The sequence below is a fragment of the Zootermopsis nevadensis genome, unplaced genomic scaffold, assembly GCF_977971745.1.
Source record: "Zootermopsis nevadensis isolate Lab colony 2312 unplaced genomic scaffold, Znev_1.0 Znev_ptg000010l, whole genome shotgun sequence".
NCBI classification, from domain to species: domain Eukaryota; kingdom Metazoa; phylum Arthropoda; class Insecta; order Blattodea; family Termopsidae; genus Zootermopsis; species Zootermopsis nevadensis.
Genome location: NW_028259142.1, coordinates 5,499,134 through 5,525,697, shown reverse-complemented (window position 1 = coordinate 5,525,697; position 26,564 = coordinate 5,499,134). Strand labels below are relative to the sequence as shown.

At 36.9% G+C, this 26,564-nt stretch overlaps 1 protein-coding gene across 4 annotated transcripts in view; it reads left to right on the top strand.

Annotated features, from left to right (window-relative positions):
* The window catches only part of faf (ubiquitin carboxyl-terminal hydrolase-like faf), a 64,733-nt gene extending 38,633 nt beyond the window's left edge, over positions 1 to 26,100 (top strand). For all 4 annotated transcript variants that reach the window (XM_022079519.1, XM_022079258.1, XM_022079346.2 and 1 more), the window contains exons 28-45: positions 979 to 1,148; positions 1,236 to 1,409; positions 2,392 to 2,533; positions 5,004 to 5,157; positions 5,515 to 5,665; positions 6,812 to 6,929; positions 7,029 to 7,161; positions 7,481 to 7,659; positions 9,536 to 9,732; positions 11,837 to 11,964; positions 13,051 to 13,217; positions 13,386 to 13,547; positions 14,739 to 14,839; positions 16,026 to 16,255; positions 18,642 to 18,844; positions 19,376 to 19,522; positions 20,972 to 21,147; positions 21,315 to 26,100. In XM_022079519.1, the coding sequence (XP_021935211.1) occupies positions 979 to 1,148; positions 1,236 to 1,409; positions 2,392 to 2,533; positions 5,004 to 5,157; positions 5,515 to 5,665; positions 6,812 to 6,929; positions 7,029 to 7,161; positions 7,481 to 7,659; positions 9,536 to 9,732; positions 11,837 to 11,964; positions 13,051 to 13,217; positions 13,386 to 13,547; positions 14,739 to 14,839; positions 16,026 to 16,255; positions 18,642 to 18,844; positions 19,376 to 19,522; positions 20,972 to 21,147; positions 21,315 to 21,546 (2,964 nt within the window). In that variant the 3' untranslated portion in view covers positions 21,547 to 26,100. The remainder of the gene's footprint in view (positions 1 to 978; positions 1,149 to 1,235; positions 1,410 to 2,391; positions 2,534 to 5,003; positions 5,158 to 5,514; positions 5,666 to 6,811; positions 6,930 to 7,028; positions 7,162 to 7,480; positions 7,660 to 9,535; positions 9,733 to 11,836; positions 11,965 to 13,050; positions 13,218 to 13,385; positions 13,548 to 14,738; positions 14,840 to 16,025; positions 16,256 to 18,641; positions 18,845 to 19,375; positions 19,523 to 20,971; positions 21,148 to 21,314) is intronic.
* Positions 26,101 to 26,564: the final 464 nt, after the last annotated feature.

Genomic DNA, 26,564 nt, shown 5'->3' with positions numbered 1-26,564 from the left:
CAATGGTCTGATAATTATCTTTTGAAACTTTGTGCACCACACGGCAATCTTCAATGAATTGTGAGGAGTTTTATGCACTACATTGGGTTTTCAGCAATCCACAGTCTACTGTTTTGATTGTTTATATAACCAACCACTCGGGTGGAACTTAGCTTCATTGGAAAGAAAGAAATTGTCTGGAACTTGAAGCCCTTCATGCACAAAATGACAAAACCAATGTCAGTGTTGAATTATTGCAGCTGATACACTGCTTGAAATTGGTCAGCCATATTTAAACTGTTTTGCTGCTTGATAGCACTTTTCAGAGATCATCCACTTGGCTGGAACTAAGGGCAAATGTTTTTGGGTTTAGGGTTAATAATTTTTTTCCCCTATGATATTCAACAGTATATATTGAAGGCCTGTGAAATATTCATAGAAAATGTAAATTTTTCTACACACTGCAAACACTGCTAGTGACAGGTAATAATGATATAGAGATATTTCCAAAATCTGTGTGTGTAAGAGAGTAACTGGGCAGAAATGAGATTCATAATGAATGTTGAGAATAAACAGAAGAAATGCTGAGGATGAAATTAGTGGGAATTATTACATAATGAGCTTCATAATTTTTATGGGTTATGCATTGTTGTAATATGTATTATATTATTTTGACTTATTCCACATCCTATTGTCATCTGGCTAACTTATGGATTTATGGAATGTAATAAAGATGTATGCATGTATTTAAGGAGTTTATGGTGTGCTGAACAAGCAGTTTTGTATGGTATCAGCAAGAAATGGGTGCAGAATATTGGTTTGGAAACATATTGGAAAGTTGCCACTTGAAAATTAAGGAGATAAAAGGATATCTTAAGGAAATAAGTTTTGATAATGCCGGATGGTACTGGTTGAGGATTGTGTCGGGATTCTTTTGCCAATTTCCTAATTGTTTCTACTTACACAGTTGTTTGAGGCATATGATTTTGATTACTACAGGGAAATTTGGAATCGAATGAAAATGACTGCAATGATGAGAAATGTGGTCTAGAGGAATCACGGAAAGAATATAACATTGGTATCTTGAAGCAAGTGCAAGCCATTTTTGGTCATCTGGCATACAGCAAACTACAGTATTATGTCCCACGAGGACTCTGGAAGCATTTCAAGTGAGTTAACAGATTCTTTATTTTAAATGTAATTTATGAAGGAACTGTGGAGAATATAATGTGAAATGGTTTTCTCTGCTTTGACAGGCTACAGGGAGAGCCAGTGAACCTTCGTGAGCAGCAAGATGCTGTTGAGTTCTTCATGAGTCTTGTTGAGAGTATTGACGAGGCCTTGAAAGCCCTAAGTCAGGAGCAGATCATGGGCAAAATTCTTGGTGGCTCATATTCAGACCAAAAAATATGCAAAGGCTGCCCACACAGGTATTATTTTGTATTGTGTGTGCATGAGCTGAGGTAGTATTTTTGTTCAGTTTAAACACTTGTTCATTTTCATATAATTGCTCTTTTTATTTGAAATGCATGAGCTCAAGTAGGGAGAAGATTCTTGCCCTTTCCAATGTCATGGAAATCTGTAAGATCCCTGTGCACTCTTTTGTAATTTTAAATGGAATAGTGTTGTATTAAGATTCAGGTACAGGATTTAAACCATGTAACAACCAGAAGGAAGTATTTGACCTTCTTTATTCTGCAATTCACAGTCCCACTTCTTTTCCATCGTATGCAACTCGAGCAAAACTGAAAAATGTGCCTACTATCTCCACCATGTCAGTCCATCTACATTTCACAACTTGAGAACAGCTGAATAGATTTTAATTAAATTTTATATTTTAGGCATTTTACTAAATTTCTCAGCACATCGTAATTTTGATTGAAGTCAGACAAGAATAATGTACATTTCACAGAAGACCTTTTGATGTAACTCGGTATTTACATTACAATATTACAGTTGAAGGTCTTGCTCACCTGCCCTATCTTTTTACTCTATCTGTGAGAGTGAATCAAATGTTCAATTCCCAAATTTTAAATCTGGGGGCAGTAATGTGTCAGGGTTATAAACACATATCAAGCAAAAATGAATTATAGTTTCCATATATCTTGGGGTCCGCAGTGGCCGCGCGGTCTGAGGCGTGGGTCTTGTGCCACTTGGTCGCTGGGACCGTGGGTTCGAATTCCACTCAAGCCATGGATGTTTGTCCACATTTTTCTGTGTTGTGCTGTCCTGTGTACAGGTGAGGCCTTGCGACAGGCCGATTCCTCGTCCAAGGAGTCCTACCAAATGTCTATAGATCGAGCCAACGAAAAATTGGAACCCGCAGTGCTCAGACACTTGAAGAACGGGTCGTTCCCAGTATCCAGTATCCATATATCTTTCCTGATCATATATGAACATTTATATTTTTAGGTATTCAAAGGAGGAACCATTCAGCGTAATTAGTGTTGATATTCGGAATCACAGTACTTTACTAGACTCACTGGAACAGTATGTAAAGGGTGAACTATTAGAGGGAGCTGATGCATATCACTGTGAAAAATGCAACAAGAAGGTATGTGCTGCTTAGTGACTTATTTTCTAGCATGACAAATTGTTTTACCTGCAGTAGCATATCAAAGAACAAGTATTAAACAATGGGAGTAAGTGCAGTGGTCACCTTAGATATACTAAACTTGTGCCCCACTAAATTTACAGAATGTAAACCAATTAAAAATGCTCAAACAAAGAAATTAATTGTATAAATTCTTTGTAATGAGTGTGTTTTTATTTTCCTGCTGTTGATTTTATATAAAGCCTCATGTCAATCATTATGTAAAGAGACCAGAGTCAGAGCAGTTCATGTTTTGGAAAGGTTTAAGCACTGGTTACTGCATTTAACACACAATGTACAAGTGAATGGTATGATCTAAACACTGTGGATTATTTCAATTTAATTTCCTCAAGTAAATGCACTGAATAATGCTATTTTGTATTAAAAAATCTAACAGTCTTAATGTTAAGCATCCTGTTGTGTAATGTTAACCCGCATGTTACCATACAAATGAAGTAACACCTTGCCATTTGCGGTCCCTTTTGTGTCCCACCATACATACTAAAAAAATGCATGCGGCGTGTAACCTTTTACTTTTGAATGGAAACCATTATCAGATACATTACAGTAGCAGTTTTAGTCTTCACCCACCTGAAATGCAGAATCAGATTGATCTTTGAGGTTTGCTTTTTGAATACCCATTAGTGACATGATCCACATTTGAGTTCATTTCTTTTGTCAGCTATTCTGATATGCATGCTATTGTCCTGTTTTTGTTCCTCCTTGAGTTGGTGGTGTGGTAGCTGTAACCTTCTGTGGTTCCAGATTGACCCACAGAGATTTTGTTGTTACATGAACAGGCTCCTTCAGAGAACAATTTGAAGCTCTTTATCATTTGATGATCTATTTTGAGCAAGGAATGATGTCGACAATGTTGCTGCTCCTTTTTTTAAATCTGGATTCTTCAGAAGCCATAGTCCAAATCCATTTATGCATCTTACGTCAAGCATATTTCAGAACATTCTGACAGGACACTGACATGTTCCTTTTACATATTATTGTGCTGTTTGTTAACATCTATACCACACTGTGTTGTCCTGTAGTGTGAAATAGTGTCTGATTGGAAGGCCTGGCTTTCATCCATGCATGATTTGTTATGGCGTTGAGATTAAAGAAGAATAACCATGGTATAATAACAGAAGGTTTCTTCTTCCTTCAGCCACCTTACACGGCTGGTGGCCTGAGAAGAATTTATTATATGTAGTCACCATGAAAGCTTCAGGTCATGCAATAATCGTGGAGTTTTTCTTTGGCATATGCCATGTTAAGGTCAAGTTGCCATTAAACCCAAAAGTGATAGAATACTCCTCTAACATTTCCACCCAATGAACATCTTTGGGATGTCTGGCCTATTCTTGCTTCAAGTTCCAGTAAGTTTGAGATTCTGAGTGAGGAGATACTCTGCTAGTTGGCAGCTTGTGAACAATTTGTCTGTTGTCACTCCTATTCTAGTCCTAAATAGAGGAGACACAAAATCTTGGACTACATTTTTTTTACCTTGTCTTTTTGTTGGGGTTTACTATCTTCCTGGTGTGTTTTGAGTTAAGCAAGTGTTGGTGTCAGCAGAGGCAGAAATTTTGATTCTATATTTTGCTGGTTTCCTTTATATTTATTACCTAAATGACCATTGGCCATGAAATGGTATGAGTCCATCAGCTGTAATATATTCTTTGTGTATATATGAAAGTCTGAGGCTAGCTACAAACATTTCAAAAACTTTCCGAATTGGAGCCAGTTTATTATCATTTTAAAAAAATATATCAGTAAAGGCCAGTAAATGTATGAAAAATAATTCCTCCATAAGGTATTGAGGTATGTGAAAAAAACAAAGCCCAGGAAAGAAACGGGCACAGAATGGACCCCAGTGGTAATGTGAAAGTTAAGGGACTGTGTTAACATTTCTTACAACATTGTAAATCTAATTTAATTTATTTGAAGGGAGGATATCCATCACTGTGATTTTGTATGTATTAGCTTTGAATTTCAGGGAAGAGTGAAGTTTCATATATGCATAAAAGATTCATATATATCTAGTCACGTTAAATGCCTGTAAACTGAGTTTGGCATGGTATATTAAATACTTCATGTGTTACATATTCATTGGTGACTAGGATGTGAGAAATGGCCAAAAGGCTGTAAACCACTCGCTATGATGAAGTTACATATTCATTGTTTTTAATACCATATCTATACAAATAAAACAAATATACTGTTATCAGGTGAGGTATAAAGTATGGAATTGTAGAGAAATTCAAATAATTCATATCACAGCTTGTAATGCCTGTTAATTTAAGACTTTCAGAATTCTATAGTCAGATGCTGTTGGTTTGTATTTTTCTTCAAACTTTGGTCATCAAAGCTTATGTCGTTCCTAGTAGTGAGATAGAAACAATTTCTTGCATTAAAGTGAATAAATCGTGTTTTAATTTAGGTTGTAACTGTGAAACGACTGTGTGTGAAGAAGCTGCCACCTATCCTTGCGATCCAGTTAAAACGCTTTGAGTATGACTTTGAGAGAGTTTGTGCCATCAAGTTCAATGATTACTTTGAGTTTCCACGAGACCTAGACATGGATCCTTATACAGGTATGAGGAAGTTCTTCCTAAACATTCATGTTCTGAATGCTGTAAACCTAGAAAGTTGGTATTGTATTAATTATCTGAATTTGTATTGAAGAGCTATTCTGTTTTGAATTTTGGCTGAGTTACTGCCTATGCTGACAAATTTATCATGGTTTTACCTTTGACAATTTTAGAAGCAACACGTGGGTACTGTATTAAATGGGGACAGAATCTAGCTCAATAACACTGAGTGAAGTAATTGATAAACATATTGTTTCAAAATTTGTTCGTGTTACTTTCTCTACTCTCTTACTCTTTCATACTTTGTTATATTTCTTCTTTGAAAGTACGTGTTATAATTCAAAATAACATTCTGTACAGTTTCAGGCTTGGCAAAACTTGAAGGTGAAATGATAGACTGTGATTATGATGAGATATCAAAAGACATTTGTACAAAATATCAGCTAACAGGAATTGTTGTACATAGCGGACAGGCCAGCGGAGGCCATTACTATTCATACATTATGCACAGGTAAAAACCTCTGTAGAAAATAGTTAACTTTATATATTGACATATTAACTAGTAGTGACTGCTCTTCTAGCATGGGGCTTCAGCTGAATGAAGAAGGCTTGTATTTTGGACAGGTTTTGCTATCTTGAAAGGTCTGGCTGCATGACTTGAGTGTGACGAGCTTTCTCCAGATATAAATGAAAATTAATTTAGTAGCTGTTGGTTAGCTTATCTACTACCTTAATTATGATCTAAAATGGATACAAGGAAGCTGTAACTGACAGTTTATTTTATGCAGTATATTATGTTGTAGGAACAAAAATAGTTGCTGTCTCAAAATGTAAGACTAATTGCAGATAAAAACAGTTCTATATTCTTGCTGATGTGTGATGTCTGGCAGTGTTGTCACATCTTTTCATACCTGCGAATTTTGAAAAGACTCCGAAAGAAGTATGAGTATGATGCTGGTGCATAATTTCAGATTTTAATTTCTTGACAGTGGAGCAAAAGTCTGCTTTAATTATTTTTTCATAATAGATTGAACCTTTTTTTGTGCTGGGTAAATGTTTCAGCTTTCTAAATGCAGTCCTACATTATTGTTTTAAATCTTTTAAGTAAAACTTGTTCAAAGGTTGTAATTCCAAAATTAATGCAGATATATGCATAGCTTTCTTGAGACAAACTGCAGATGGACACCAAATTCTGTATTTCTTACTTTTTAAATACTGGAGATATTTACATATTTGTAAAAAAACTGGGCGCCACATCAAAAAACTGCTCAATTTTTTTCAATTATAATATCTAAGGATTTAGTCACAATAAAAAATTAAACTCTGGGAAAACATATAGTTCATGGATATCTACTTGTAAAATAAAAAAAATATTAATATTGATGATAGTGTGGTTGACATTTCATTAAATTTTGTTTTTATTTAGTATAGAATGGCCCTGTAGTGAAGAAAACCTAGATAACATGTATTTAATAGTGAGAAGGTGGAACTGGAGAAAACTTTAAATCAAGAAACATTAAACAAGGATTCCTGTGTATCTGACAGAGTGGGACTTCCTTTGCAAAAGTAATTGGAAAAGGAAATCCTAAATTGTTTCTTTCTTAATAATTATTTTTCCTTGAAATACAGTTTTTTGTTGTTGTGTACTGTGTCTTAGGCATAACGATGGAAGTTCAAAATGGTATAAGTTTGATGATGGTGAAGTGAGTGAGTGTAAGATGGATGACGAAGAAGAAATGAAAACACAGTGTTTTGGCGGAGACTACATGGGTGAGGTGAGCTGGACACCTCTTTTATCTTTACAAGCGTCAATTTTATAACAAACGTATTTACTTGAGTTTGAAACACGTCCTACAGTACATCTAAATTTTCAGGTGTTTGACCACATGTTAAAGAGAATGAGCTATCGGCGTCAGAAGCGGTGGTGGAACGCGTATATGTTATTTTATACACGATTGGATGTTGAGGAAAATGCGTTAATGAAGAGTCTGAATGAGCTGTCATTGTGTAAGTGTGGCCAGCTTTAAAGTTTCAGAACTTCAGTTGGTGTTACAGAAAATGTTAACATTACAAATAAAATGTTGAATGTGATTTAAATTTCTCATAACTTGTCATTGAAGATGGAATGTTTATCTCAATGTATTTGGTGCTGTCATGATTGAGTGTCTGTAGCATACAGGAAGTAGACTTCCTCTGTGATATTTTTATGAGAATGCATGTGTTGGGAGTGAGTAAGTATTTATCTAGACTTCAATTTCATAGAGCATGCTCTGTAACAGACTGACTTGTATAATTGCCTACATTGTTATTTTGTTTTTTTCTGTAGCTGATACAAAATTGGGCATCTTGAAAATGCCACCTGCAATAGAACGAAGTGTTCGGAAACAAAACATTAAATTCATGCACAACAGAAATCAATTCTCAGCAGAATATTTCCAGTTTATCCGAAAGCTGGTGTCCTGCAACAGTCCTCCTGTAAATCGACAACATAGCAACGAAAAATTGGTAAGTTTAATTGTTTATTTGTGTTGTTTTGAACTTCAGATGTAATAATATGCATTCAGGTTGATATGAAGCCAAAATTATTTACATGCACACATAGTTTGCTTCTATATTCCATGTATGCTGTGTGCAATTAAAGTCTAGCACTTGGAATTTAAGTTCCAAACCAGAAATGATGTTAATGTACAGCTGGCATCATACTTCAAGTTATTCATAATCTCCTTGTATTATAGCTAAACCCCTGCCTGCAGCTCCCACCCAGACTTACATTTAATTAGTTTTACTTACTGCATCAAATCCAAACAACTTACTGTAATTACAGTGAAACCTCTATCCATCGTTCCCGGAACTATCGTTTTCCCGGATGCATCGTCCGTTTTGTTCGGTCCCGAATACATCCCATATAAAATAATGTTACATTTTCCCGCTTCTATCGTTCCTCGAACTATCGTTTTATCGCATCGATCGTTCAAAAATCTTAGTCCCGGCCCACAATTTTCCCGCAATGATCGTTTCTGAGAAATTAAAATGCTGGGTTTTGAATTAAATTAATACCGAAAGACGCACAATGTTTTTGGAATACACAGTAGTGGTAACCTGTTATGTCGCCCAACCAGCACATTCTTTTGGAATGAGGGTCAGCGGTGCAGGGGTGATAGTTGGAGTGAATGGCGGTGCTCATTGTCAGAAATTTTACGATTTTAATTAGGGTGCACTCATATTTCGTTCCAGCGATGCCAGATGGCATGTGCAGTGTGAATTTCTTCACAAATGCTTTTATTACAAGTACAAAGGAAAGGCTGGCGGCACTTTTCATTCTTCTGGTTCATCTCGTTTCCAGCGGTTCAGGGTCTTCTACAGCTACGTTTCGTTGAGTTCGGCAGTAATAGTATTTCCATTCTTCCTGTTATTGTCCGCAAAGGGGGTTGGAGTGGTGAGGAAGAGGGAGACGACGAATGCGAGCCCGAAGCTTTGCCGAGTTTTGCCGAAGCACACGCTGCATTGGCGAAAGTGAAGTCGTTCTTTTATGCGCTTAATATTAGTGAACGTGACGAGGAAAACACTTTGAACGTGGAAAGTGCTCTGTTTGGTCTAAAACGTAAAGTTTCGACAAACCAGTTGTCCACTAAAGACTTTTTTGGTAAAAAGAAGTAACTTTGAAAGAGAAACATTGTTTTTTTTAAATTTTTAATGCTTTCCCGCATCTATCGTTTTCCCGCATTCATCGTTTTTATTTCCCACCCCCGCCGAAAACGATGCATTGAGGTTTCACTGTATAAATTTTTAATGTTTATGCTGCAGTGAATACAGACAGTAAAATTATGTTGTTTAATGTGAATGGATGGTTGGGAAAGTTTTAATCGGTGCTCTATAGGTTGTAAACGCACCAAAAACAGAGCAGAATCTTTTATTTGAAATTATTTGTGCTGTGGTAGTTGTTATATTTTGTAAGACAGTTGAGGAAATGCCTTGTTGATTTTTCTTCAAAAGAGATTATTATTTTACTTGAATAAGAGATCTATTTAAGCAAAGAAATGCTTCTTCCGGTTGACACAGACTTGGATTGGTTGATCACTTATTATGTATCAGAATGAATCATCATATAGTTATTTAGCATCTAAAGTAATGATACAGTTGTCATTTTTGGTGAATCACCAAGGTTTGGAAAGGAAGTGGTGACTTTTTAAGGTGCTAAGCAGTTTGCCATAATAGTATTCATAAAAAAATTCAGAATTAGAAGGCTGTATAGTTTGGGAAAGGATTCTATGCATTTTACATCTTTTACATTTTTATAAGTTATATTAAGAGTCATCTTTGAGTCTTGCAGATATATTTAATCTTTCCTGTGTTGATAGAGGTGGTTTCTATTTACTTACAGACACCAGAATTTGAGGAGTTGGCAATGTTGAGTGTCCAGCTGGCATCAAGATTTCTGTTCCATACAGGATTTCATACAAAGAAAACTCTGCGAGGTACCGCAACGGAGTGGTATGACGTTCTGTGTCATCATTTACGCAGCTCCCGTGCAGTCAGGGCGTGGTTTGCACATAATGTTTTGTTTCAGCATCCACACAGGTTAGGAAACAATTAGTGGAATCTCAGTTGTTATCACCATGCTACAGGATGATCAAAAATCATGGAACCCATTCCTGACGCATGTTCTGTTTGTAAAAAAATTAATTACATTGAAATCGGTAAACAAAAATGTATTGTTACATTAAGTGTTGGAAATATCCACCACATCCAGTGATGCATGTATTCACTCTTTTCCTACTGTGCGATGCAACCCAATGAAAAGTTCATGTGTCACTGAAATGGTTCATCAAACAAGATATCAATTTATTTTACGCAGGAGAATTATTAAATGTGTCTCTAAACTCATTCTGGCAAGTTTTGTAAGAATGAGATGCCAGATAGTGTTTGACAGTGAACACTCATTACACTTGTTAAAAGACATCCTTGAACTTTGCGTTTGAAAGACAACTGACAGACTGTCATAAGCAGGTTGCAACATTATGTGTCCTGCTTGGGCTTTTGTGTAGTCACAGCAATATTGTGTTTATTAATCAGATCAAATTGTATTGATTGCAACCATCGATAAATGTTTTAATATGGGTCGCATGACTTTTCAGTTACTTTGTATTCAACTATTAGCTTCCTTGCTAGATGTGGAAGATTCTTTGATTGCATGTTTGCCAGACTGTCTAAATTTGGACCAGTTGTCTACACCCTTTTTATTGTGGGCCAGTACAGTGAATCTCACATTTTTCTTATTTCTCTGAGTTAAAATGGATTTGAACTCCTAAACTGAAGTCCATAAATAGAAAGAACTTAATTCTGAAATAATTTGGCTGGGACTGTAGAAATTCAAGGCAAAATGAGGGAAGTCTTTCAGTTGAGGAATATTAAATGAGGATTCAACTATTTGTGGTGTCTGCAGATTGAAATGGTTTAAGTGGAGGTTTTTAAGGGAAGGAAGAAGCATAAGAGGAAAGAGTGGTCAGTGGGAATGTGGATAAAAGGAAGAATGGCAAAAGGAGAGGAGAGGTCATCCAATAGGATCGGTGATGAAAGGAGAGTTGTGACAGCCCTGGAAAAGAGCAGTTTTTAAGGAAGGTCTTGTTGACAACTTTTACTGAAGGCTCTTAACAAGGGACCAGAAGCAAAGGAGGGCCCTTGGCAAGTGTTTGCTTTTATTCCTCCATGCCACAGAGGTTTCCACGGTCTACTCAGTGAGAAGCCGTCTTCATTGTTAATGTTAGGATAGCTTGATCTCTGTTACTTCCCTGATGATCCACTCCATTCTTACAGATTTTTGGCCAGGATATCTTACTGGTGTCCTGCAGCTGGTCGCAATTGATCAGGTTTACTGTGTTTCACCGTGTATGAGCTCTACCTCCCCCATTCTCCCCATAAAGTAAAAGTAAAGCCATACCATTACATGCCAATGTTGGCACTTAGGTACAGTTCCTGCTCAATCTTAAGCCTCAGCAGTATGAGGGGCTGAGTTCAACATCACACCCCAGTTGCACTTTATCCCCAAGAAATTACCCTGGTTCCCATTGGCTGGGTGGGCCCCAGAGCCGGTCTGGACGCAGAGGCTAGAAGAAAATCCTGTCACTGTACTGACTGAGCTACCCGGCTAACCATGCAGGTGATGGATATGCTAGCGGTGCTCTTTGGCCCTGGCTTCATTTGAGTGTCCACCTTGTCCAGTGTACATGGCTGGTGTTTCAGTGACAGGTTTTCTTGATTTTCCAGAGAAAGTTTGAGCTTTCCCTTGGTGGAAGCCTACCACACCCTGATTCACACTTTAACATATATGGATGTTAATGTTAACCAGGACCTATACTATTACACTGCCTGCTCTGAAAATGTTATTTAAGAAGCTAGTAAAGACATTTTATTCATGTTTAAATTTAAACAACACTCTGTTATTATATGTTATTGAAATAAGTTATCTGTGGGAAAAGTGTGGCTGAAGGTTAGAATTTGCTGACATGAAAGATTGCTGTCATTGTCTCTTCACGGTCATGAATGAAGCATGTATTGCTTTTCAGCTGTGGTAAGTACTTTCTTAATGTGACCTACCTTTAGGGTTTTGTTAAGGATGATGGAAATGTGAATTTTGCAAGTTTTGGTGATTTGCAGTTGACATATGTGAATTATTTCTGTGCAGGTTCTGTGAGTATCTGTTGAGCTGTCCAAGTACAGAGGTTAGGTCAGCATTCATGAAGATCATTGTGTTCTTAGCACACTTCTCACTGCAGGATGGCCCATGCATAATACCCATGCTTGATGCTCCCAGTAAGTTTTTGGTAAACCTTATTGCTGTTTAGGTTGAATGTTTGGTGCAATGGTAGAATAATAAACAGGGTGTTTCTGAAGTAAAGCAGCAAAAATGTGTATGTAAAGATGGGTACTTGGGCACTTTCTTTTTGAGCTATAGCTGATTTGAAAAGTATTGTGGGTCATGCCAGCCAGTTAATGGTGTAGCAGAACTGAAATAGAGGGTGAGAGGTATATGTGAATTAATTTGTAACGTGCATGGAATATTTGAGGATTGTGACAGTCCCTAATAAGATGCGCAGTGCATTGTAATGTTGGAATCTGCAGCTTGTAAAAGACAATTTCCTGTGGAAAGATGTACACTTTATTTTTCAGCCTTTTTTCAAAATAAAGTGGGCCATGACTCAACAATGAAGTATCTAGTGACCCATGTTTGTACAGATTTTTTTAATTATATTTGTGAATAGAATATGCTTCAGAAGTGGTTTCATATACTTCAGAAACAACCTGTATATATCTGAATTCAAAATGACTGAGTAAACTTGTTATCTTAACTGGTAGCTTATGACTTGATGTATAAAGTTGAGCTTTCATGGCGACTGAAGTTGATGAAAGACTCTCGGGCAACAAGTGTCAGGTGGCTGAATGGCAAGCTCTTGACCTCGTCTGCCAGTTCCTGTTTGTCAGCATGAACAAAGCAACGGACGGGCCACCAGCAACACCATGCTACTACCTGTTGTCCACCGCCAGTTCCCATTGGCGAGCGCACTACATAGGACCAGTTTCATTTCGCAGCTACCCTGAGGATGAGAACAGAGATGTCTCTTGAAATGTTGGCAGAAGAAATTGTTCATTCATCGTTCAGCCACCTCATGCAGCTTGTTGCCAGAGAGTCTTTCATCAACTAATGACATGTATTCAAGAAGTATCTTGTTTCAATATTGGCTAGTTAATTGTCTTGACTGAGATTTTTGTGGTTTTATTCAAGCACCTTGAAATACCCTAGCCATGATTGCTTCCTCTGTTAACCCTGTAAGTTCATCATGCATAATCCCTATTATTTATGCACGTACCTAAAGATGTGCTCCCATTTTTCCATTTCAGCAGTCCTTGTGGATCCTCATGCAACACTTAGTGACCACCTGTTGCATGCAGTTCTACTGCTTCTGCAAAAAGAAGTGTCTGACCACGGCCGCCATCTGCCCCATTACTTCTCATTGTTCCACATGTATGCCTCGCTCGGTGTGCCTGAAAGAACTCAGCTGCTCAAGGTGAGTTGTAGAAACATTTACATAACCATGTGACACTGAAATGCATATGCAGCAAATAGCAGTGAAAGTGTTGCTAGGTACAGGAATGAGATACAGGATAAATTCTCCAGCTGCTTTTGTAGTTAGTAATCTTTTATAGTTTAAAGTGAAATTATTCTGTCTTCACAGCTGAATGTACCAGCTACATTTATGTTGGTAGCCTTGGATGAAGGTCCAGGGCCTCCTATAAAGTACCAGTATCCAGAGTTGACTAAGCTTCATCATGTGGTTTCGCAACTGATTCGCTGCTGTGATGTCAGTTCAAAAACACAGTCGTCACAGTCACAACAGGTGGGTTATCAATATATGTGCAGTCTTACAAGTAAATGGTCAAATTCTATGAAATTTTTTTATCATCCCTAACATTTAACCCTTTAAGACCTAATGGAAGCTATATGTACCACTTGCTTTAACAGTTAATAACTCTGCATTTTGCTGACAGTGTATTTATGGGTTTTGTATGATTCAGAGTAGGCTACAATTATTTCAGTTGATCATTGTAGTGGAGATGTGTTACGTTTGCTTTGAGGTAAGAACTCAATTTTTAAATATTACAGCAAATTTCCAATTATCTGTGTGTGAATTATCCTTGTACAACTTTTTTGTTTTACATAAATGTAGGCATGTATATACTGGGCTTTCAACATCTTTCCACTCCTCTTCCAGAGGGGGTTGGTTTTATTTCACTGTATTGTATTGTGCATCACTTTGTTGGAAGTATTAATTAACACTTGTAGATCCTAAGCAGAAAGGTTGAAAAATGTAATAAAATTTATAAAACTGCACTGACAGTAAAACAAAAGCTCAAATTGAAAAATTTAAGAACAGGAACAACAGAATGTAGACTGCTTTGTTGACTATTTGCTTTTGAGGAGGAAATTTGTAATGGCTTATGCGTTTGGTATCAAAAAGGCAGATGATCATGTTTTGGTCTTTGATTTCAACATTTGGGTTTGCAACATCTGTGCTGGATACTTTATTTTTTCTGAGCCATACTGGAAAACCCAATTGTCCTCACCAGTTGTTTCTTTTCAAAAAGATTCTTGGTTATTTTAGGAATCTCATGGATGTGTTTGTTTGTGTGTCTGTCTGTCCTTCACTTAGCTTTTGAACCACTTGATTGATTTTCACAAAACTATTTTTTTATTGGAGGCCACTGCAACCTTTGACTTACTAACTTCATACATTCATTGGTAATGTGGTGGATATGTGAAGTTGTGAGATGGGAACCACATTAACACCTGTAATACGGTGTCTGAAATAATGTGGACGTTACTAACGTTCTATAGAAATTAATATTAGTAGCGATGTTTTACCTGTTGATGGATTTTTGTAATTTCTGTTGACATTGCATGCTGTTTGGCACATTGCAGTTAAATGTATACTCCATATTTGCAAAATTATTAGATATCTAATCATTATGTTTTGAGGTTTATAAAATAATATCATTTTGTAAACTGAAAGTAATATTTATTTCTGTAGGGCTTGCTACCTCTACCAAACCCATATGGAGACCCAGCTGTCCCTGATTATATCATGCCCATCCAACCACAGGCAGCAGAAATTCTTTTTGGTCGAACCAGGTAAGTGCTACTTTGTCTGTGTATATAAAATTGGTTTGTGTGTAGATTGGATAATTAAAAGTAAAATGTTGGCATTGATTGCTAAAATCCTGTCTCCATAAAAAGGTGTTCAGTTTAACTAATTGTTTTTTGTTGTTGTTTAGAACATGTTAGCCCTTCCTTAGCAAACTCTGTACAAACAATGCTGGCAGTGTTTCACAATTTAAAAGAAATCTGCTTTTTCTCTGTCTTTTTTTAAGTATGTTAAATGTGCATTAGATATTGCAATATACAAATCTCTGCTAGTCTAGACATGAGCTTTTTGAACTTTCAGATAAAAATATTCTAATGGCAGTCTTTGCTAGGAAGAAAGCACATTGCAAAAACTAATATGGAGAATAGTGATGAGTGCTTACAGTACTGTGTGAATTTTATGTTGTATGGGTGGAACTCTTTCAGAAGTAGAATCTAGTGATAGTGGTAACAAAATTAGTAAAAAATTAATAATCTGATTGCAAATATTTAATTCAGACATTTGTCAGTGGGTGGCTTGATGTGAAATGGCAAATAAAATCTGGCCCATGGGTGTCCCCCAGTGGCATGACATTCATGCCAAATATCATTGAAATATGTAATTTTTTTGTGTGCTTGTGCAAGGAATGCATGATAACATTTTTAGTATAGGAATAGGGGACTTACACTGCATTATTTAGCTTTCAGACAGATTTTAACTTTTGGGTCAAACAGTTTACCAGTGTACAGTTGTGATGTGTGGACAGCTGTATTGCATATAAACCTTGATGCATTGTCAGTAAAGTGTCCATTTACATAATCAGTAGATAAAGAATAACTTACACAATCGTGTGATTGATTACTTTTATGTTTGCAGATAATGTTACATTATTAATTTGCATTGAATGAAATGTCATTTTGCAAATATGATGTGTGAATAATAGGCATGATGTATTTGTACCATGTATCAAATTTAGGTTCATTCTTAGGTTATGGAAGTAGACGACATATATCTCCATTTATATGTAAACATGATCACAGATGTTGATCAAGGAAGATTTACCTAGAGGAGCTTAACTGAGATTTGAACCAGTGCTTCCTAAACAAGTTACATGTACTGCCATAACATTAATGAGGTTGGTGTTGTGCTTAGAGAGAATACATTTGTTATTGTCATTAATATTTGTTGTGACAGCTACATCAAGAAGCTTATCGAGGATGCGAACCTATCAGAAGAAACTGTGAAGTTGCTGCAGTTCTGCTGTTGGGAGAACCCTCACTTCTCACGAACTGTACTCAGTGAATTGCTGTGGCAGATTGCCTATGCTTACTGCCATGAGTTGAGACACCACATGGACCTCCTCCTCAGCATGTTGCTTATTGAGGATTCATGGCAGTCTCATCGTATTCATAATGCACTGAAAGGTACGCTTCATGTAACTGGAGTAGCGCATATCTAGCGCTGAATATTGCTAGTCATAAATGAGCATAAATACTTTATATTAATACAAAATAACAATATGTATGATTTTCTGCGTTACAGTGCTTAATATTGAAGATATTCTAGGTTGTTGTGTTGAGTAGTCTGGTAGAAGTTTGCTGACATTTCAGAGGTGATTGCTTCTGATGATGGAGGCAGCAAGCACCCGAGAAACATCAGTAAACTTCTGCCAGACTACACGGCGTAACAACCCAGACGACAGCCATCTTCAGACTTACCGCTGTGAAAACCTCAAATCCTACAGTTTATAAGCAGTTACAAATGTTTGAGATTTGAGGTTCTTTTAACAGTGAAAATGTCACTATTGGTCTTATTTAATGTATTGCAATGTGGATTTATTGGTAGATACCAACATTCCAGAGGAACATATTCCCTGTATGATCAGGTCTACATTACAGCACAGAGGACCGACATAGATAGATAGATAGATCCTATATCTCCTAAGTGGAGCATAGGGCCTCCTTTCGGAGGTTTCATAGTCTTTAAAGTGTGCATTTAAGAGTAGTGAGTGACTAGCCCACTGACTCTGCACAAATTCTACTCACTCCTGATTTGACTGTCAGAGTCATCTAGCACTGAAGCAGTGAATCAGGAGAGACTTTGGTGAGAAATGGAAGCTGAATTTTGCTTACAAAACATCTCGTATCATGCTCGCAAGGTTCTTTTACATGCCGTAAATCTACGACATGGGACCACCGGCTTTACTTCCCCTCCGAAGGAAGTTGTGCTACAGATTTTTATCACCCTTAAAAATCCATCAACCTCGGCCGAGATTGAACCCACGAACCTTGGGTCCAGTGGCGAGCACGGTAACCACTAGTCCACCGAGGGTGATAGGACCGACATGAGAAATTACTAATTCTTATTTCAAATAACTGATTCTACAGTATATTACTTCATAAGCTGCAACTCAATGAATTTCTTCCCTTGATGCACTCAATAGGTCATGAATATCCCACAGCCAGATCAGCATAGTCTTTAACTTCACTCCTAGCATTCTTCAAAATTTAGAAATCATGTCAGGGTTAGCCTTCTGGAGGAGTTTGATGTGGTCATGGAATGATCTCATTGATAATCATAACAAATTGTTCTAATACACTGTGACCATCAAAACTGTCTGACTAGTTCATGAGAATTTTCTTGCTGCTTGCCTTTAAGTGTCCATAATTGCATTTTCATAGTCTGCGCTGACACATGCTACACTCTAAAGACATTTTATGGGCACGTACACATTCTTCACTTACATTGTCAGTGGCACAGCACTTCAAGAATTGCAACAGGAGTTCAACAGCTGATAAAAGTGCCCTTGAGCATTTTAATTTCACTGACAAATTAATTAGACTTCAAAATCTGAAAATTGAACATTTTCACCAAATTCAAACTAATTCCAACAATGTCCCTTGGTGGGATCAGTGGCTTGTAGTACAGTTCTGCAGTATAAATTTACAAAAGAACTCTGCTTTGGAATTTGCATAAGCAGATGTTAGTATGTTATTTAATGGGCAATATATGAGTACCTGCTGTGAGGATGCATAACTTCTGGGTGGATAAGAAAACTAACTTCCTGGTCAGGATTTTTACAACAGTCTGTTTATCAGTAAGGAGCATGTAGCCTAATGTCTATTATAGTAGACACGACATCATCCATGGCAAACTTAAATTGGGATCAGAGATAAATTATACAAAACCCTGATCTACTTTAATACAATTTACATCTTCATAGCTTTTTTCCCCTAAGATCTGTTACAATAGTGTCATTGCAATTTGTTCTTTTCAAGATGTTCTTTCACCAGTGAGTGTATTAGGGTGTCTCAACAAGTGAGGTAACAGCACTTGACGTAAGTAGGAGGTTCTGGAGCACGTGACATACAGTCTCTACCTTTCCATCACTTCATACCCCAGAAGGAGCATCTGACTTTTAAGCAGTTTGCAACCAATGGTGACATGCATCACTGTTGTTTTGTGGCTGACGGCACTTGATGGTAACAGGATGGATTCCATGGTTGATGAAAGACTCTTGGGCAACAAGCCGCATCAGGTGGCTGAATGATGAATGAACCATTTCTTCCTCCGTTTCAAGAGCCATCTCTGCTCTCATCCTCAGGGTAGCTGCGAGACAAAGAAATGATTCATTCACCATTCAGCCACCTGATGCGGCTTGTTGCCCAAGAGTCTTTCATCAACTTTGGTCACCACGATAGCTTCACTTTATACATCAGATTCCATGGTGTTACACCCTCATATTGACCAACCACATTTATGAAGCTTATCAAGTCATTTGCCGTGAAACTTCGACATTTTCTGTTCAAGGTGTGCCAGAAGAACGAGAAGGTCTGTTTGACACAATTCAACGCAGTAAGAACCACTACCAGAAAAGGGCATACCAGTGCATCAAATGTATGGTGACACTGTTTTCAAAGTGTCGGCCAGCCCACCAGATGCTCCATACAAATGGAGAAGTAACGAGAAAATGGACAGTAGCTGTTGAGTGGCTTCAGGATGAACTTGAACGGGTATGCTTCCTTGTTCGCTGAGTGTGGTCTCAAGCTGGAAAGTTTTTTCTTTGTCCTGGTGCGAAAAGACCTTGGATCATGCAATTATATAATTTTGCATGATCATTGAATAAGCCTAGTAGTAGTGTATGTATGTGTCTCAGTTCTCTTTGCTTATTTTGGTGATTTTGGCTATACTTTTTCTTTTTTGTGGATGTTATGATTTTAGACAGTATATAAACAGTTAAGATTTGATTTATGAAATTGCTTCTTAAGATCCCATCTCTCATAATTCATGTCAAAACAAACACTATTTTACATTTTATCATGATTTCAGTGATGCTAATAAATACACTGCATGTGGTAAATTGAGATGAGGGGTCCACTCTCTCAGAGCATATTCCAGTTTAACACACTAGAATTACCTTTGACCATAAATTTATTTTATCAGCTAATTAAGAGATGTTGATTAAGTACAAAGTACAGAACTGTTTGTTTAGAGAAATCACTTGGTTTATTAGTAGAAAATGTTCTTAAATTGTGTGTTTTCAGCGCCCATATGCTCCCAGTGCACAGTATAGTTATAATAACTGGTCACCACCTGCACAGTCAAATGAATCAACAAATGGTTACTTCCTGGAACGTTCAAACAGTGCTCGAAAGACGCTGGAGAGAGCGTGTGAACTCTGCCCAGAAGAGGTATGTTTCTGAGATACAAAATATTTTATTGTAGTAGAATTTCAGTTTTTTGCCAATGAAAAGTAACAGTTATTTTCATCAGTAAAGATTTAGTTGGTACCTTAGTAGGATCTATGCAAAAAAAAAAATTGTTTTTACTGTTTACCGTGGGAGTGAGTGCAGTTAAGCCAACTGTGTCACACACTGAAGGACAACTGCTTTGCACCACACGAGTGATTTTTTCTATTTTAGTGAGTTTTTAAAATTATTTCATCACGTTCTTTGTGGTCTGAAAGGGGATTGAATGCCCTTTCTCTTGTTATATAGATGTATTTTTTTGTTTGCTCTATGATGTTCTTGGTGGTTTCTTACCATATACCACTGAATGACAGGATGATTAATGAATAGTAAATCTAGAAGCATATGGAAGGAAGTGGTTGTGGCCTACTTTAAGGTACTGCTCCAAATTTCCTGGAGGGGCTAAAGAAAACATTAAAAAACCTCAGGATGGTTGTCTGCAGGCTGAGATCTGAATCCGGGACCTCCCAAATAGAAATCAAGAATGTTAATCACTGAGCCATTGGACTCATGCAAATATCAAAGAAACCCAACTAAGTAAATGCAGTATTGAACTTTAATTGAATCTGTGTCAGCCTCCACAAGTTGCATCATCATCCAACAATTATTACCTTAAAGTGTAACACTACTTCTACTATATCTAGACTTATACAATACATACCTGTGTGTGTAATAAGCCAACAGTTATGTCACTCGTTAGAATGCAAGCTTCTGCAGTAGCTCTTAACAGCTTAACAGTTCTACCAACTTTGCCTCTAGAGGTATTACTGTTCATATCACACATATTTTTCACTGGCACCTTGCACAAACTGGGCCCTTACATCTCTCATAGCCCTGATGATGGAGGCAGCAAGCACCTCTGAAACATCGGTAAACTACCATACTACATAGCACAGCATCCTAACAGACAGTCATCCGTCATCATCATTTCTGTTTCAACACATTGTGACATTACCTATTTTTGCTTCCTGTCATGTTCATATATTTAGTTGTATTTACGTTTACACCACCCCTCAATCTCCTGACCACCAGTTGAATTTCTGTTATTCTATTTGTATTTGTATTACCTGCCATCAAACTTTTACAAGCATCAACAGCTGATTCAACCGTTCAAACTTTTACAAGCATCAACAGCTGATTCAACCGTTCAATAAGTTTATTATTAATATTAATATTAGTGCCAGTGTAGTCAGTTGGAAAGGTCTTTTAAGTTCAATTTCCCCCATCTTTGTGTGTCTAGGAGAGCGTGTACTAGTATTTTTTTTACCGCAAGGAATGAGGCCCAGTGTTGATTAAGAGGTCCCACTTCCCACTTTCTGTATTTTCAGTAAGATGTCTTAAGACATGTCACTTCAGACTTTTTTATGTTTACACGTGATACATTTTGCTTAGGAACCAGAAGTAGAGGAAATGTCAGAAGATGGCGAGAGTCCGCAACCTGAGGAGCAGCAACCGCAACAGCAAAAAGTGGCACTAACTTTCACGGAATTCTCGGCCCAAGCTGGTTCTGCCACAAGGCGTGCGTCTGTACAGCGCATACTTGCCAAGCGATTGTCTGCTGTTCAGGGGTATGTTTCAGTGCGGATGAACATAATTTTATGCAGACATAAAAAGTTGTTTTAGGGTTTAAACTTGATCTTTCCTTCCTTAGTAATATGCAATTTTGTTACGCTCATGCTAGTACCTTCAGTCGCATGTTTGTCTGTTTGTTACAATTAACATTCATTGTTTACAGTTTAAAGACTGGAGTGCAGGAACAGTCATCAACAGGGCCTAGTGGAAGCAACAGTAATCATCCTCAACCAGGAACAAGCGAGGATACAGAAACAACTATGACCACTATTGTCATGCAAGACAGTGGTAATGAAGGTACTCTGCCTAACAGCAACAGTGGTACTTTGCTTGACCAGCAGCAACAATGTGAGGAGACCAACCACCCCTCCTGCTCGACGGCAGACATGGCATAGTAACAACATGGCTTCAACGCAAGACAGCTGTAATGGGGAAGCAGTACTGTGCTGCAAGTGTGACAAGATGTGGAACTGCTACTATCAGCACAGCCGTAAGGAAGATGCGATGAGCAGCAACACGGTGCTTATGTACTTGAGTGTTATAATAGAGGAGGCTCTCAGACTCTCATTATTGTGATATTAACGTGGCATGCGTAGCCAATCAAACTTGCTGCTATATGTGGGAGAAAGGGGGGGGGTAAACATAATCCATGTGACTGTGCATGGTCAGCGTAATGTTTCAAGATCACCCAGTATCAGCTGTTGTTGAAATCCAATCTAACATCCAAAGTAAATATATTCCTTGTGGTCATGAGATAAAAGTCACCAAGTCAGGTGTGCTATACCTTGGTGATGACAATGTTTAATTTATTATTTTCAGTCAGCTTAGCAATTTGACATTGTATTAAAGTAACAGCTGTATTACCATACTTCCATTATAATTATGTGATCAGTAGCCAGGGAAATTCAACCAGTCTCTCAAGCTGTACATCCAAAACTGTTGAACCGAAGTGCCAACTAATCCGTTGAAGGAACATTGACAGGATGAAGACATGATTAAGCTCTAAATGCTGCAGGAAGTAACATCTTAGAAGGCAAGGAACTTGTTCCCGCTACTGAGTGGTTTGCGATTATGTAATAACCCTAGTCATTCACAGAGAGAATTTTTGGATGTAGGCTCCTAGTTGCCTCGAGCATACTAGTGTTGAAATTGGCCTTGTTGCTGGAAGTTGATGGAATGATACTTGAACCAGATGACCTATAGTTACCAGTTGATTAGTGGAGGATTACCTTTCAAAGATACACAACGAGATGTATGTAAACTTCCATCGTAAATGTACTATGCTGTCTGTATGGTATGTGCTGTAAGAGTAAGTTCCTGAGCAAATGTGTCGGCGATTAACGAGTTTAAGAGAGAGCGAGAAACAAGGGTTTGACCGTTTGCTTGGTGTTGTAGTGGAATTATACATACAGACTGGCTATGGGAATTATATCTGAGGTGAAGTGTCAGACTTCCTTATGAATAGACCGAGGTCAAGTGGAGTTGTAAGTGCATGATTGAGGGCGTGAGCTATACTTGGAGAGCTTGAATTCATGCTAGGTAACTTGAGCACTTGTTCTTGTGTATTGCTTATTACTAATTTTTATATCAAGTTTAATTTTTATTACTTCCTGTATTTTTTATGTCGGAGCGAACATTGTAGTCAAAGATGTGTTTCAGCACCTTAGTGCTGTGGCTGTAGAGAGAATGTGATTTTGTTTCCAACCAAGTTACCTGTGTGCTTTTAATTTTTAATGTGGCTTTAATTTTCTGAAAGCTGAACATTTCTAGTAAATAAATATATTGGAAATAGCATAATCAAATTGGAATTCATGTTCATGTTGTGGATATTTTTTTGAAGGTGAAATAGTTTAACCACTTTTCAGCATTATCTTGGAAATTGTTGTCATCTTGGTTCAGTAGTTCCTGAAACATACTTTCTATGAAAATAACATGATGCCATATTATGGTGGTTCTCACAGTAGTTGACTAACAGGCATGTTTTAGAGGTACATTTTCTCAACATTCTGGGAAGCAGGTGAAGTGGGATGCTAAGCCAGTTCATCTTAAGCATCAAGTGCGAACCTTAAGTGCTGGGCCCTCGGGGCCTTAAAGGGACTGCAATAGGAAAGGTGTGATATACAGGAGCTAGTTACAATTTGTACAAGTTTGTAAAATGCTAATGTAGTTTGGCTGTCCTAACAAACCTCAAGTGAGTTCCTTGTAAATGCTGATTATAGTGTGAAGAGGCGGTGGAGTTCGGACATTACAATATTACAAAATATGTAATGCTTGACACCTGATTCTGACACATTGTGGAATTGAAATAGAATATACATAAAAATTTAGATATATTATAATCATAACTCACAAAAAGTTTTGAAGCTTAACTTGAGAGCTTTTGTTGTTAATATTACAACTTTTTATTTTATCGTGGATCATATTCAGGTTTTCTTTTTTACATACATATGATGCAGGTCAAAATGGGGAGTTGTAAAAGTCAGGGAAATGAACGTTTTCGAAAAAGCTCTTTTACTCTGGGCTCTGTGTGTTTGAGCTTCAATCTTCCTGATTGCCCGCATTTGTTGCTGACATGTTACAGTAGGACATTTATTTAAATGAATAATAGTGTGTATAATTACAACGTAAGTATAATTTTGTTGCATTCCGGTTAGTTTGCGTATCCTGATATCAGTTTCTTCCTGTGTTGGCATTCGATAGTGTTGAGCAAGCACTTGTGCAGGGGAATCCTGCCGAAAATATAAAATTTTTCTACATATTGTTGCATGATTAAATATTGATCTGTCCTGGTGACAGAGAATGTATTTGGCACATCTTGGCTTTTGTGTATTGTAGTTGATGCTGTATAGAGAAGTTTAAGTGGAAACTATCGAGTGGCAACACGCAGATTGCCACTACCGCACTTATTTTAAGAGATGTGAGTGTTGACTAGTTTCTGATGTATAGAAATGTAATGTAAACTATTATTCTCCACTGCATAAGTTTTTGTGTGCACATTTATTACAGTGGTATTGTATATCTACTCTCAAATCTTTTTTTTATTCAGTAATAACCCTGAACAGATCAACCTGTATATAAACATAATCAATTGTTGGCCTGTTCATACAATGCTAGCAAGGGAATCAAACACAAATTATAATAATGAGAGTTGAAGTACAAGCACTAGAAGCCATTAAAAATATGGATAGTTTTTACAGGTCAGACTCGGGTCTTTTTAAAAGAATGATTAGTAAACTAGAGATGAGCTGTGAGATGGTAATTTAATATTTTGTAATTTACTGTTTAGTCCTTTATAAATAAATTACTTATGTTGCCATGCTCTGAAGAATTCTGCGTTGCGCGTAAAAACACTGCAGTGCTATAAGTGACACTGCGCCCATTTCTGTCTCCCTGCCTCTAGCCATTTCTTTACACTTTTCAGTGCCAGGCAAACGCTGATTTTAAATTTATAAAATTGTGATTACAGTTCTTATTTAGATGAATGCAAAGAAATGGGTTAGGTTTGTCTACTACCGGGAAATTATTTTGTACGTTAAATATCATTGTGGGCATCATCTGCATCCTTCCCTCTCCCACCACCATTCTTTTGTTGTTATTTAAATTTAACACTGAAGATTGAGTTTCCAAAGTTCTGAATTATCATTGGCTCAAAATTTAATATATTTATGAGAAAACTATACTCTCAAAGGCTATTCAGCTTCAGCCATCATATAAAATCTGCATTAACTAAACAAACAACAAAGTCATGACTTACCTATTGATTGTGGTTCTTTATAAATGTTCATAGTCATTTTCAACTGTGTGGGAGCTTAAACAAACTGTACAGTGGCTATCTGTAGATCATAATTCAAAACGTAATAAAATACAGGTAACTAAATTTTTGGTTGGTATGCACTTTCCTTGTTCTGCACACCACATAAATTTGTTTGCTCAGCAGCAGTTCTTGTAGTGTAGTGTCTGTACATGCAGAAAGCAGATACCCCTCGTTCACTTGCTTGATCATCCTCGTCCTCTCTTCCCCCTTTTAAGTCACAGTTTGTTCATGTGGGTATTGACTCCAAAGTAGAGTTTATAATAATTCTGGTAGAGAGATGTGTATTATTTTTCCCCATTCAGCTAACTTTCTATATCTTTTTGAAATCCAAATTGCGGGTTTCAGTGATCAGAAAGGAAAGTGTGTTGTGTGATATGTTCTTTTGGGGAACAAAGAACCACTGCAGGTTCTTGTCCTTTGTAAGGATTTCCAGAGTTTCACAAATGAACAATTTAAAAAATTGTAAATGTAGTATAATTTATGTTAAAGAGAGTAAACTTGGGTAAATGAATTTAAGTGTACAGAAAAAGACTTATGTGAACAGCGTCATGAGTTTTACTGAAAACCCTGTAGAAAATTTTGGAACTATTTGTTTTTGTAACTATTGCAGGTTTTGAAAAATTAAAAAGAATGGAGTTCTCTCACTTGAATGCTTCTTGTGTTTTTCTGCTAACATTACTGATGAAGGTCATACTGATAGAAGTATTTACTGACGTACATCACGGTATGAAATATTTAATCTGTGGTAAAATGCCAATGAAGAGGAAACTTGGGAAATTCCAGTAGCTGTTGCTGAGAAACCGTATATAGTACAGTAACCAAGATGATAAGGGCATTTTATGTTTAAAATGAATTAATTTATTTAAAGGGTCAAGCGTATGTAAGTGTGGCTTCTGGACTTTCCTATAAGATTTCTCCATGCTTATCACATGTATAATAAAAATTGTTTTGTAGCTTATAAAAAAATAAAGACTGTATTTGAAATGATGTTTGTAAATATAAAAATTCAGTTGCTATCATGAATCATGTGATAACATTGCTGCATGATGCAACTCCAGTTTTTAACTTTTATTTCAGCTTATTTTGTTTATCTATTAGAGCAGTGTTAATAAAGGGCATCAGTTATGAAAGCATACTTAACCAATTATTCTTCCATAACAAGAAAAATTTTGAAGTTCTTTTTAATTCATTATTTGTGAAATCTAGTGAATAAATTCAGGTTGAGGAGAAACTTCTGAATGTATTTAACATGTTGCCATTTTTATTACTACTTTTATTGAATGTTTGAATCTAAAATATGTTATCCTGCTACTCATGAAATCAATTCATCACTCACTGAGCAGTACCTAAGACTTGCGTAAAACATCTCTCCCAATAAAATTATTTCCATTTAAATTTATTTTGTGATTTGTTGTGACAATTCCTTTCAAAGATGGCTGCCATTATAAAGAGAATGCTAAGTCATGACAGAGTACATTTTATAAATGAATGTGTTATTCCTATTTAGGACTGCTATATGAGTGCAGTAAAATCTTTGTTTCTTTTGATTGTATTTATTGCCACATAAGTTCATACACACCGCAACAATGACAAGCATCC